The sequence below is a fragment of the Mauremys mutica genome, chromosome 4, assembly GCF_020497125.1.
Source record: "Mauremys mutica isolate MM-2020 ecotype Southern chromosome 4, ASM2049712v1, whole genome shotgun sequence".
Classification (NCBI taxonomy): Eukaryota; Metazoa; Chordata; order Testudines; family Geoemydidae; genus Mauremys; species Mauremys mutica.
In genome coordinates, this window is record NC_059075.1 from 80,467,466 (window position 1) to 80,480,760 (window position 13,295).

The window sequence follows — 13,295 nt, forward strand, 5'->3', positions numbered from 1 at the left end:
ATGTTACTAGCTCATGCTGTGGCCTTGGGCAAGTCGCTTACCTGCTCTCTGCCTCCATTTCCCTATCACAAAAAGGACACAATACTTTTTACCTACATCGGAGGTATACTGAAAGGCTTAGTTCATTAGAGAGTGTTCCATCCCGGTAGTTGAAATAAGCGGAGTTACTTGAGATAACAGTCTCCTGATAAAATGTCTGGAAGCTGGGGACAGGGCATTTTCTGTTAAGAGACACTTACCTCTGGAGTTCATTTCCTCAACTGGACTGACAGAGTCCAAGTTTTTTGGCCTTTATGGCATACTGCAAGGTCTCTCTCATTAGCCAGCCCTTTTCTGGTGAGGTGTGTTGGAGGTTTTGTAATGATTACTGTGCTCAGATTGTCCATGGCTAATCTATAGATAATACTTAGTCCTGCTTTGAGTGCAGGGGACTGGACTGGATGACCTCTCGAGGTCCCTTCCAGTCCTGTGATTCTATGATCTCCATCTACCTATTCCCCAGTGGCAGTATGGCTCCAGGAAGATCCAGGCTGCTGTTGCCTGAGGTGACCACTTCTCACTAGCAGCCATGGAGGCAACCAAGTGGGAGATCAAGTAGCTGCAGACTGCATAAACGCCGCCTTAGACTTCTGTGAAGTAATCTGGGATCTGAGCAGAGAATGGCATCATGGAGATGGATGATCTCCTTATCCTTGCCCTTCCCAGCCTCACCCATAAGGTCTCAGAGAACCTCAGCATTATGGAATCCCAGTGGAAGGCATACACAGAGTCCAAGGGTGGTGGTGGGGTGCCATGTAGACAGCAGAGGCCCCATTCTACACAAATCTAGGGTGTGTGTAGGGGGTCAATCTGGGCATTATTATTAATAGTAGTAGTAGCTGAAATAGTAAAAAGCTAAAAGGAAGGGCCTCGATGGAAAATAGCTTTTCCAAAAAGAACGAAGAGGGGAGGTCTAAAACACTCCGATACAAATGCTACCACTTTGATGTGTAAAACCCTTGTTAATTTCACTGCGAGGAGGAATGTGACACTGACAAGGAGAAAGATGAAAGTTTGGTGTAAATCAATAACTACCTTCAACACAGAAAGCTTGGTTTTTGCCATCCAGTCTTGCTGGAAAATGTCAGCCTAATTTCCCACTTATTTTGGATAAAATCTATGTGCAACTATCAGAAAGCAGAAAAATAATCGTATGGTGCTAGCAGCTTTACTCAGTCAAACCTGCAGAGTAATAATATGTTTGTAGAAGACTGTACAACCGCTTTAGGAAAAGTCCATCTCAAAATTCTACACCACCTACTATCCCACTGATGATATATTGCAGGTGCGTTGGTAGAGTTATCATGGAGCCTACTGTTTTCTTGGCCATCCGTTTTACTCCTGTCTGAATATGCTGTACAGTCTTGCTGCCTGGTCAGTGGCATGAGGAGCCATTGTCACACTGAAGTGAGGAAAAAGAGGTTTGGGTGTTGTTGGTTCTGAGCAGCTTTCATCCAGAGCCAAAGAAAGACGTTCTAAGTAACATTTGTGCTTACAGCTGTTTTGATCCAAGTTCAATTTTGACATTTTAGGTGAATTGGTGACCTATGAGCAGCAATATGTTACCCATTTGTCAACCAACTGTTAGAAATGTACTTTGGTGTTTATACCATCCCTGGCCTGAGACTCTTTTATATGATTAAGGACAGCATTATTAATGTCTTGCAGAACTTATAATCAAAAGCCCTGTTAGTGGAAACATGATGCTATTCTGTTTCTATGTACAGTAGTTTCACAGAAGATAAGTGTCTGAGTGTGAGTCATTTCCCTACCTTCCCTTCAGCATGAAGGAGCTCAAGCTGAGAGCTTGAAAAATATAGATGTAAAAATATATCGATAGGTCCATTTAGATCAAAATAAAGGTTTTCTAAAGAGATCATTTTACAAAATAACATCCATGGAGATTTTTTTTTATGTCAACAGAAACAGTTTAATTTTCAAGGGATAACATCTGCAACATCCTGCTAATGAAGAAGAGGACTGGAAAATTAAGCAGATTAGAAACTCACTATAAATATAGAGTGCTTCATTGATTTCCATTATATAAATTGAATGAAGTTCAAAAAGTAAACTAACTATATAAACAGTGTGCTGACCAGTAAATTACATTTTTATTTTGTCTCCAGTTTTAATAATCTAAGTGTTATTAGCAACATAATGAAGGAAATTTGCTTTTTAAAAACATGAGGTGTAACTAGCAACATCCCTTAAGCCTTTCATGTCTAATAGGAGTGTCTTTCTTTTAAAACATAGCAGCAGCTCACTGTAAATCACAAGCTGGTGTGAAAGCTGTCAGTCATCAGTTGACATCCTTTGTTCAATAGCTGACAGACACTTAAAGAACCTCATTAACATCCATAATCGAAGCTCTCATCCGTATCACACCTGTCAAGTCTTTCAGGTTTGCTGTTCATACATGTAAATATACAGCAAGGAACTATTCTCCTTTGTTACAGTCTGAGGTAATAATTTCCTACATTTATACAGCACCTCTCCTCCGGAGGATACCACATCAACTGAAATGACCCAGCTCCTCCTCGGTAAATTTGTTCTATCAATTATTTCTTAGTCCTTCCTATTTAAGAACCTTCTATCCTCCAAGAAGAACTTTTCTAAGGGAAGACTGAGGGTAAATATCAGGGGGAGAAATGTTCCTAACCATGAGGTCTGTTAGACTGTGAAATAGTCTCCCAGGAGAAATTGAGGAATCCCAATCATGTGAGTCACTTGGGATTACACTGGGCATAACCTTGGAGCATATACTGTAGGAAAAGAGTCCTGTGGCACCTTATAGACTAATAGATGTTTTGGAGCATAAGCTTTCATGGGTAAATACTAATGCATCTGACGAAGTGAGTATTCACCCACAAAAGCTTATGCTCCAAAACATCTGTTAGTCTATAAGGTGCCACAGGACTCTGTCGCTTTTTACAGATCCAGACTAACACGGTTACCCCTCTGATACTTGTAGGAAAAGAAATTCTGCATTGACCGGAGCCTAAATGGAGGGATGAATTAGATGATTCAGTAGGACTCTTCCATTTCTGATTTCTGAGTCTCAGATTTCTTGTTTATTACTCTTCTTCTATGGAATTCCTTAGGGGTCTATAGCATTGAGGCAGCATCCCACTAGTTGTTTGTACCAGGCTCCAGGCCATTTCCTGTGCCCCTCCATGCTGTGGTATATTTCCTGAAGGGTAATAACTGAATGCCACTCAGTAACCTCTTTTATGACCCTGGCAGTAATATAACTGGGCCCCTGCATGACTTTCCCAGTGTAAATTCCCCTCCCCCCCGCTACTTTTGATCGATTTCTACGCAGGTAATTGTTTTTACGAGCCTTCAGATGATTGCCTTGCTTTTTGGTATAGTCTGAAATATCCCTTAATACAGCAGCTCATAAAATGTCCTACAGTCCTGATTCTTGTAACTCTCTATTTAGTTGGGCTCCTGGAAGTCTGCTGGCTTGCAAGAGGAGGAAGGAGCAGGGAGTACTGCTGTTGGTCTCGTCACTGTTAAAAGCAAGCAGGATAAAACCATGTAATAAATAATGCTTGCCATTGATATGGTCAGCAGCAGCTTTTAGCTCCAAATTGCAGCCAAATTCATGAGAACAGAATTTAGCCTACTTTTATATGACAAATTGCAAGTATAGTGGGGCCTGATTCTGATCTCACATGGCTGTAAATCAGGAATATCTTCATTGAAGTGAATGGTTACTCTGCTGTACGACTGATGTGAAAGGAGAATAAAATCATTTGTATCAATCCACATTCATCCATAATGTACGTCACGTGATTTTGCATTGCAACAATACAAAAACCTTGGACACCCGTGCAAATTCTGCATAATTTTAACAAATCAAAGGAAACAATTAGTGTCTCTTATCAGAAAAAAACAAATGCTGTTTAAAACTTCTTGGAGTGTGAAGGTGACCCAGCCAAACTGAGGGAAATTGACTAACTACAGTCATTTAAACAAATACAGTGAATAGGTTCCCAGCTCAACTCAAAAAAAAATCATACACAGAAGAAAAAATTCACACAGGCAGCTTTGAAACATCGTTTATTAATGCACTTTCCCCCACAGCAGGAAACAAGGAGGAAGCTAGCAAGACAGGCACATTAAAAAATTATGACTTCTACAACTGAAATTTACAGATATGCAGAAATAAACCACACTTCTTTTGTGCTACATTTGAGATACCAGTGTAAAATGTATTCACTCCTTTCTCTATTATGTGCTACATTAATGCTATTAGTGTGTTAATACCACTTTAGCTAAGTGCCTGTCTGTCCTCACTTTCAGGGGATTTTGCAAGATCTCAGCAGTGGAATCAATAGGCTTTTTTGGGAAGGTGGCTTTTTGTTTTGTTTAAAATGGAGCACATTTTGAGATAAAATCACTCAGCCACTTTTGAATTAGAGGAGGGGGTGGGGGACAAAGGGATTAAAAAAGACAAGCAATAAAATGAATAATTTCAAATCTAACCTCTAGCTAATAAAACCTCTAGTTAATAAAATAAAATGTCAGCTTTCTGGTTGATCCCAGTTATGGTCTTCTGTGCTGCTGGAACTCAAAAGTCACTATCAATTGAACATCAGGATGTCCTGGGTCCACATAGCAGCACAGGGGCTGGGTCCTTTTGCTGCAGCTGCAATGCAATCCCACATCTATTCCTGCTCCTTTTAAGTGCTGGAGCATACACACCCTTCTTGTTTGTCCTGCCCCACTGAAGTGCTGCACATTGCAGAAGAGCAGACTCCATTCTGGAGCACAGCTTGATGAGAATACTCTCTGTTGTGACAATGAGATTATTTCATTGGATCTGGATGGAGAGGTTTGTCACTTTGGGGAAAGCTTCTAAAAATCTAAAGTGAAAATACATTATTCAATTGATAATAATGCTTTGTCTTTCTATAGCACCTTCTATTTGAGGGTCTCTAAGTGCTTTGGAAATGTTAATGAATTAATTCTCACAACATCTTAGTATGACAATCCTCATTTTACAGATGGGAAAACTGTGGCTGAGAGAGGTTAAGTGACATGCACAGGGTCAGATACTACACCGACAGGCACAGTATAAAAACCTAACTAGAATAGGTCACATAGGAAGTCTGAAACAAAGCTGGGGTTTAGCATTCTGGATCTTCCGAGTCCCAGACCCATGCTCTCAGCAATGTTCCCTGCTCACAGTGTAACAGGCAGAGTACTAAGCAGTAAGACACATCTTCTAAAAAAAAATCCTCTATCTTGCACCTTATTCTTTTTGCCAAAATATAAAAGGGATTTAGCCTATTCCTAGACAGTTAAGTGGTAAAGAGAGCTGAAATTTGTAGAGTTCTAATAGCTTCTGATGACAATGGCCTATTTTATGTGTGATAATTTAACAGCAGTTAAACACTAGCAGCTCTCAAAGGAAGTTCTCTATTTATCTGCAGCATGGGCAGCAGCAGTGCAAGCTTTCACACTGTGCTCTGCCAACCTGTCTCAATTCTGACATGGAGAGGCCACCTTCAGGAGAGAAAGGGGGTAGAGATGTGCCTGGTTGTCTGCATTTCATTTCATGTATTCACTGTGGCCCAAGTGTTTTGCTCAACAACGACAAAAAATGAAAATGAGTCTATTTTCCCTCCAATGTAGATCTATTGGCCAAGTGAAAAATACAAATCAATTTTGATAGCAAAATGTGCAAAAGGTTGAATTCCGGTGTTGCCCCATTTGAAAGTTTCCTGAAAAATGGGATTTCTGGGTTGTGAAATGCTCCAGAATGAAATGACCAAATATTTGTAACCCTTTACAGCCTGGGAGGGAGAGGTCAGGTTCAATCATCCATTCACTCCTTGCCCTCTCTGCTGAGAGTGCCACACAGTTTCCAACTGGCAGCAGTCATTTTTGTAATGGGGACACATCTCTGCTGGGAACCAAACCGAGACCACTAATTCCTTTCAACAAGGCTGTTCACAAGGTCACAGCTTTTGAGGCTTTGTCTACACTGGGATTTCAGCCACTGAGATAGCTGCACTGAGGCAAAACCCTAGCAGAGACTAAGAAAACTGCTATATGCTACTGCTGTGCTTCAAATTGGTACAATTTACCTCATCCTGAAACCAGGGTAACCTGCACCAGTACAAATTGCTTTGCCTATCTACAATAGGGATTTCCACCAGTGCAGCTACATCAGTGGCTGACCGTTGATGGCTGTAACCAGGACAAATCCCCAGCATAGACAAAACCTTAGTTGTTATAGCCCTGAGCTGCATTAAAACTAGTGACCTCAAAGGAAAAAGGTTTTATAGGTCATTACCAATCCTGTGTCATTCAGACCTCAGCAGGAGCTGCTTATTATAAAGTCTATGCTATTATTGCCAGAGCTTCGCAGCATTCAATCCAGAATGCATGGCTCTAAAGGAGCAGTTAAATTTTATGCTGTGGTCGCAAAGCAGGAATAACATACAAGATCGGATTAAGTCTTAATATGATCTCACATCCAAGCTAGTGACCACCCAGCATGGCAGTGAGCAAATTCTAAATACTATTATAATAAAAAACCCTCAAAGGAAAATAAACCACAAAACGATGCTAGTGGTATTAAGGGTGTGATGTAACCTACTGAATCAAAACATAACTCTGTGTTTAGCACTAGGCCTAAGTTACTGGCATGATCTTCAAATGGGATGACCTGACCTTGAACAAAGGAGCTGTGCCCATTTCTGCCAGCTCCTGTGCCAGGGATATACTCTAGAGGTGGCAGGCACATTTGTCCACCTAATCTCAGTCTGGCTCTGTTCACTCGGTGGGCAGCCTATTAAATTCAATGAGATTCTGATGCTCACTGCACTGCGAGGGCTAAGCAATGACTCACTTTCCCTTACAAGTCTGGCTGTAATACCCTCACTCTAAAGTCCACGAGTAACCCCACCTCTGCCTGAAAAGAATCTAGGATCAGATTCTCCACTCACACTGGTGTAAATTGAGAGTAACTCCATTTATGTTCATGGAGTAAACTGTATATGACAGGAGACTCATGGTCTTAGACTCCAGTTAGAGGAGACTTTGGGGGAAGGAATTCTGAAGATAATCAGACAGGAGGGTTCTGAGATAACGGATTAAAGGGGGTGTGTTTCACATTCTGAAATCTATAGCCATTTTCAAACTATCTTTTCCTACCAGTTATATGTAACAATTGACAATTAATTAAGGACCCAGTGCAGCAAACCAAATAAGCCCATAAGCATGCAGGTGGTTACATTGACTTCAATGGGACTGCTAAATGCTTAACGTTAAGTACATGCTTAAGTGTTTTGCTGAACTAAGGCCTAAAATCCCCAGGCCTCATTCTAAACTCATTTACACGAGTGTGATTCCTTTGACATCCAGTTAAATTGTTTCTAAGCTACAGCAGTGTATGATCAGAATCAGAAACCTCAGTGGCATATAATTATTTAGCTGTACATAGAAATTATTTCGAACTCCCTGGTTGTTAAGTCTTCTGGTCATTGTACGCCAACCAAAACCAGGAAGGGCCTGAGTCACCGCTCTTACTGGTGAAAATAAGGAGTAACTCCATGGGGGAAAAAGGAGCTAAATTGGTGTAAATTAGAAGAGAATTGGGCACAAAAAAAATTAAAAGTTGTTCACCTCTTTGTTCTGGTTAGAGACAGTCAGACATCAGCTAACATATAAAGTTGAGAAGGAATGCGAAGAATGTAGCAGACCAAGAATTTACAAGTGACTATTCTGCCTTAAAGAAACTGAACAGAAGAGTTAAACATAGCCTTAATCTTCCTTAAATTGATGCTAATTCAAAGCTTTTTCTAGCACAGACAGATCAGCCAAATCAAATGCATTGAGGCTCTTAGTATTTTCCTGAAGCACATAAAGCATACAGTAAAGTGTCATAATCCAATCAAGCTGGTTTTCTATATCCTCATTGAATAAGCTCATTTCTTCCAGTTGCTTGCAGATTTATCTCTAGCATCATTAGCCTATAACTATCCCCATCTTCTAACATGCAACCTATATATTACCAATCATCAAATAGAAAATCATGTTTCTTCTTGAAAGGTGTAATTATCTAGGGTCTGGTTCTAAAGACGTTGCAAAGAAGATATATTGCCCATTAACAGTCAAAACTGCAGTTGTGCTGATACTTACAGAAATACTTACTAAACAGAAATGAAACCTTAGATGTTTGTGGCACAGCAGTTCGCTCTTCACTGTGGTTTAAAATTTATGACACTGGTTTATTATTTAGATGTATTTTCATTAGGTGAACACAACTGAAACGTTGCATCTGAGTGAGCTACAAAGTAATGCTGACAAAAAGCGCTGAAGAAGAATTAAGAATTACACAGTTAAATTGTACATTGTCATGTAAATAGAAAAGGGACACCATGGGATTTTGTGCATTGTATTGAGAGATAAATGCTGAGAGCTATAAATACAAGTTAAATAAAGAGCCTTGTCAGTTAAAGCAGTTAAGTGGAAGCTGCTGTTGGGGCAGCTGCAAGATTTAAAAAATATACTTGGTAAAGAGCACTACACATTGTAACTGTTACCAAGTTTATTCGTATGTTTGTAAAACTGTTTTCTTGCCTTACAAAAATTAAAAGAATAAACTGTCAAAGAAAACTGTTCAGCTGTGAGGGTTAGCCTGCATAAATTATTAACAGATATGAAAGACTGTCTCCCAGTATAAATGTGCACGTATGCAGTACTCACAGAATTCATGGGAAATTTAATGCTCCAAATAACAGTGAAAGCACCTACTTATCTGGCTTCCAATCAACACACTGCAGCATTGAATCAACAAAGAGATGCCTGTCCAGATGTGGACGAGGTTGTATTCCTGTTTGATCGCATCATAGTTTGTATCGGGGGTTTAAAGAGAAGGTTTAATTTGTCTTATTTCCTACCCCAACTTTGGCCTTTATTTTGTGTCTTGACTGTCTATTATTGTGTCAGTAATGCTGTTACAAGTTGTTTTTTGGTAAAAACAAACAAACAAAAAAACCCAACTGACAGTTGTATAATTTTTCTTTTAGTTTGTACACCCAATCCCAAGAAATTTATGACACTCAGTGCAATGGAAATTTTCTAAATTATATGGTTTGTTGGACAAGCTTTCCAGTGCTGTGATTGGAGTTAGTCCCTAACTGTGAATACAGGATGAATAAAGTCAAAACACAAAGGATAGAAAGCTAGTATAAAATACCACCTATTGATAACGGACTGACACCACAAGGGATGCTTTTGTTATAGCAGTGCTTGAGCTTGCAGTAACAGGTTGGCACACTATCTGAACATATGATGAGGTTGTCTACATCATACTTGCGCTGACTTAAGCAAGTTAATGTCAAGAAACTGATTTAGTTATTTCAGAGGAGGGGGGGGGAAACACATTTCAGAATAAAAGTCACTAAAGTCTGTTTAACTAAGGCCAGTACCAGGAACTGTTATTCCAAAATAAGAATATTCACATACCAACTTGCACTAAAATAAGTAAATTGGTTTTAGGAAAGGAAGAAAAAGGAAAGTTGGAAGGCCTGATTCTTCTCTTTCTTAACCTAGTATTCATCAGGAGTAGTACTAGTGAATCAGGCTCTATTTCTCTTTGGAAAAAAACTGAAGAATAAATGTTCTTTTTAAATTCAAACTAAGTATTTGGAACAAAGAGGTAAAACATTAACACCCTTTTACTGAAATATCAGTTTCTTTTGTATGTTACAGAAGAACTTATGAATATATATAATGTACAGAAAAGGCAGACTTTGTAAAATAAAAGTCTTCCTATAAAAATAAAAAGTCAAAGTAAAGTGCATGAAACTGATTTTCCCCCAATTTGACTAATGTGTCCAAAGTCTTAGTACAATAACAATATTTAAAACCCTGGGATGATTTCTTTTCACCCATTAGTCAGTTATTTTAGCATTCAAACCAAATGATTAGAAATAACAGACACTTATAACCTGAATCAGGTTAACCAGATGCTTCCAACAACAAAGATGACGAACACTGGAATATCGACTCTCTATATACTTTTCATTGACAAGATTAACAAACAGTTAATAGATCCATTCTGGATAGAGACACCAATAGGAAAAGAGCCTCCATGGATGGGACAGTTTTGCTAGTCAAGGGCTCCTGCTCTGTGCAATCAGTTCTTAGTCTATGAATGTCAGTTTTTTTTAAATAAATGATCATAACAAAATACATAAGTTTACCTGTCTGCCTCCATTAGGAGAAAGGTAATTGATCCCAGTCCAGTTAAGGACAATAGCTTTTGTACACTGTCTTGTAAGTGGGCAGTTGTACTGAGTGAGTTAAGGGAAATACTTAAGAGGCATGTTTTTTTTTAAACTCTGGAAAGAGACCCAGTGTGGAACTAATACAAAGAGATCTAATAGTACTGATAGCAGTTTTCATCTTCAGAATGCTTTAGAAACATTAACTAATTACTCCTCACAAAAGCCCTGCCAGGCAGGCAGGTAAGTATTATCACCCGGGCTTCACAGATGCAGTGAGCAGAAGCAGATGTTTTAGGGTCCCTTCCCAGAGGCCAACAACAGTAATTCATGGGGCAAAGAATATTCAAATTAAATTGAGGCATCTAAAGCCATGTAGAGGGCCCAATTCTACTCCAGTGACTCTCCTAGGTAGCTGAGTACATTCGACTCCCTGTGAGGTCAAAAAAGAGCAGAGGGGACTCCAGTGTCTCACAGGACTGGTCCTTTAAGCACTCAACTAAATGGACCATTAAAAAGACTCCAGCAGCCAGAGATGAGGAAGCTGGGCCCTTTACACCACCACCAGGAAGTCCCAGTCCTGTACTAAACCCACTAGCTTACTCCTCCTTCCCATGAGGAAACTGGTTCCTGAATGAATGATTTTAGTCTCCTATTTAGAGTCCCAGAACATGTTAGAACTGCAAAAAGCTTAGTGGGGAAAACCCACTTTTCAGCCTCGGGTTACATAAATACAGGACAGTAGAGACAAACTGATCACAGTGAAGTGGCCATGGCTTTGCAGTGCAAAATGTGCTTGTGGACAAAGTCTATCCTGCCCTGCAGCAGCTGCGCCTGCTGCTCGGACAGGAAGCCCAGCCGGCCGGAGAGGGGTTCGTGAGTCCGGTAGAGTCTCAGCAGCTCCGAGGCTGCGTTCTGCAGGCGGTGCAGGTCCCGCACCCGCTGGGCAGTGGCCTCCCGGAAGATGCACACGGAGCGGAGCAAGGGCTCGTTGTACTTGTCCCACATGGAGAGGAGCCTGTAGCCGTGCACCAGGCCCGCCTCGTTGTCTATGAAGACGAGGCCCCCGTTGGGTGCCCTGTGTAGGTTGCTGGTGGCTCGGTGCATCACCCTGGGGTCCCACTGCAGGCTGAAGAGGTTGCTGACCAGCCGGTCAAAGTTGGCCGTCAGATAGTCAAAGAGGATCAGGTCGGTCCACTGCACCAGCTCCACCAGCTGGGGCTGGGTGAGGCCGCCCAGCTCCCCAGCGGCCAGAGGCTGCAGTCTCCTGCCCGACCCCGCCTCGGATCTCCAGGGAGCGGGGGCCACCACGTCGGTCAAGTTGTCCACCCACTGGGTGAGGCTGACCACCGCCCCCTCGGCCCAGTGCGAGCCCCGCAGCTCGTCCCGCACCTGCCCCCACTGCCTGCCGCGGGCTTCCACCAGGGCCAAGGTCATGGGCGGCAGGCGCTGCTGGATGCCCAGCAGCTGGGCCAGCCGGTAGGAGAGCGCCTCGCCCTGGATCTGCTCCGGGTTGATGCCGTAGCGGACGCAGGCGCGACTCCCGTCCGACAGCCGGGCCAGCCGGTTGGAGCTGCGGCCGCACCCGCCCCGCTCCAGGGAGGCGACGCGAGCCGCCCGGGCTGTCTCCAACCACGAGGCCGCCTGCTGGGGGTCGAAGCCCGGGGGCACCTGCTGCTCCAGCGCTCGGCTCCAGAAGATGCCGCCTTGCACTGGGGAGGCGGGGTCCGCGGGCGCGTCCCGGGCCAGCGGCTCCCTGGAACCAGGCTGCAAGTTGTGGCTGTGCCGGGGCTCCGGCTGCGCGCTCCGGGCGGGCTGCTCCGGCCCCTCCAGGGGCTCGCCCCTGTCCCCGGCGGCCGGCAGCGTGAGCAGCGCTCGGAAAGTTTTCTGGGCGCCGCGGGACTCGCCCTGCCCCGGCGGGCGCCGGGCGGGAGCCGCAGCTCCGGGGCCGCCGCGCTCCCAGCCCCGCTGTTCCTGGGGCAGCCCCCGGCCGGCTGTGCCCGCGGGGAAGCGCCGCTCCTGCTCCTGCTCCTGCTCCCGCGGCCGCTGCAAGCCGGTCCAGAGCCCCAGCAGCGAGCCCAGCCCCAGGAGCCAGAGCGCGGCCAGGGAGCCCAGCCCGGCCCGGCCCGGCCGCTTCATCCTCCCGCCGCCGCCGCCGCTTCACTCCGCTGCTCCGGGACCTGGCGGCGGTGCAGCCCCGCCGCTCCCCGGCTCCGGGCGCGGCTCATTCATCGCCGCGCGGGGCGCCGGGACCCTCCAGCCCCGGGCTGAGACGCTGCTGCTGGGCGGGCGGAGGCGGTAGCCTCGGGGCCGGCTAGGGGGTGGCGGGATTTCAGCTCCGGGACCGGCCGCTCCGCCGGCAGCTTCGCCCGGTGTCTGCACCAAGAGCGACCCTCCAGCGATTGAAATTCACAGGCACCGACCGAGACCACGTGGGGAAGCGAGGGGGGTTGCGGGGGACCCTCCCCGGCGCCCAGCATGGTCCTCCGCTTAAAGCGGCGATGCCTGAGCTCGGTGGGCCCACGCTTGGGGCGGAGTTGCCCGCAGGGGGCACACCAGGGAAGGAGGCGATCCCGGCCAGCCGCACAGAGCGCTGAGCCACCGCGGCCACTGGTAGCGGTAGCATCTACCGCCGCGAAGGGAGGAGACCGGCACCTCTCTGCAGATCACCAGCACCGTCCCCTCCACGCCCCTGCCCTCCTCGGGCAGCACCAAGGAATGGATGCTGCACCTTTGGGCACGGGAGAGAGATGGGGTCAATCTGCTAAATTCAGGCCTTAATTTCAGACGCCCCAAAGGCTGGGGAGCGGGGCGGGGTAAGGCACCGGATCTGATTTAGTTTACGGGACACTTGCAAAATGTGGGGCCAAGTTCAGACTTCAACCCAGCCACGTTCAGGGGCAGCTGGATGGATGCGGGATTTTGCTTCAGGTCCCGTTCTTAGCACTTCACCCCTTAACGCACGTTGGTAGCAGTGAGGAGGGGATGCCGGTGGTTTGATTAAATCAC

At 44.8% G+C, this 13,295-nt stretch overlaps 1 protein-coding gene across 1 annotated transcript; it reads right to left on the reverse strand.

The window, feature by feature from the left end:
- Positions 1 to 8,286: 8,286 nt before the first annotated feature.
- On the reverse strand, positions 8,287 to 12,628 carry FJX1 (four-jointed box kinase 1). Its single transcript, XM_045012456.1, has one exon. The coding sequence runs from the start codon at positions 12,423 to 12,425 to the stop codon at positions 11,043 to 11,045; it is 1,383 nt and encodes a 460-aa protein (XP_044868391.1). The 5' UTR covers positions 12,426 to 12,628; the 3' UTR covers positions 8,287 to 11,042.
- Positions 12,629 to 13,295: the final 667 nt, after the last annotated feature.

What these genes read in the sequence shown, in the direction of transcription:
- FJX1 (XM_045012456.1), bottom strand. Translation starts at nt 12,425, where the DNA reads ATGAAGCGGCCGGGCCGGGCCGGGCTGGGCTCCCTGGCCGCGCTCTGG.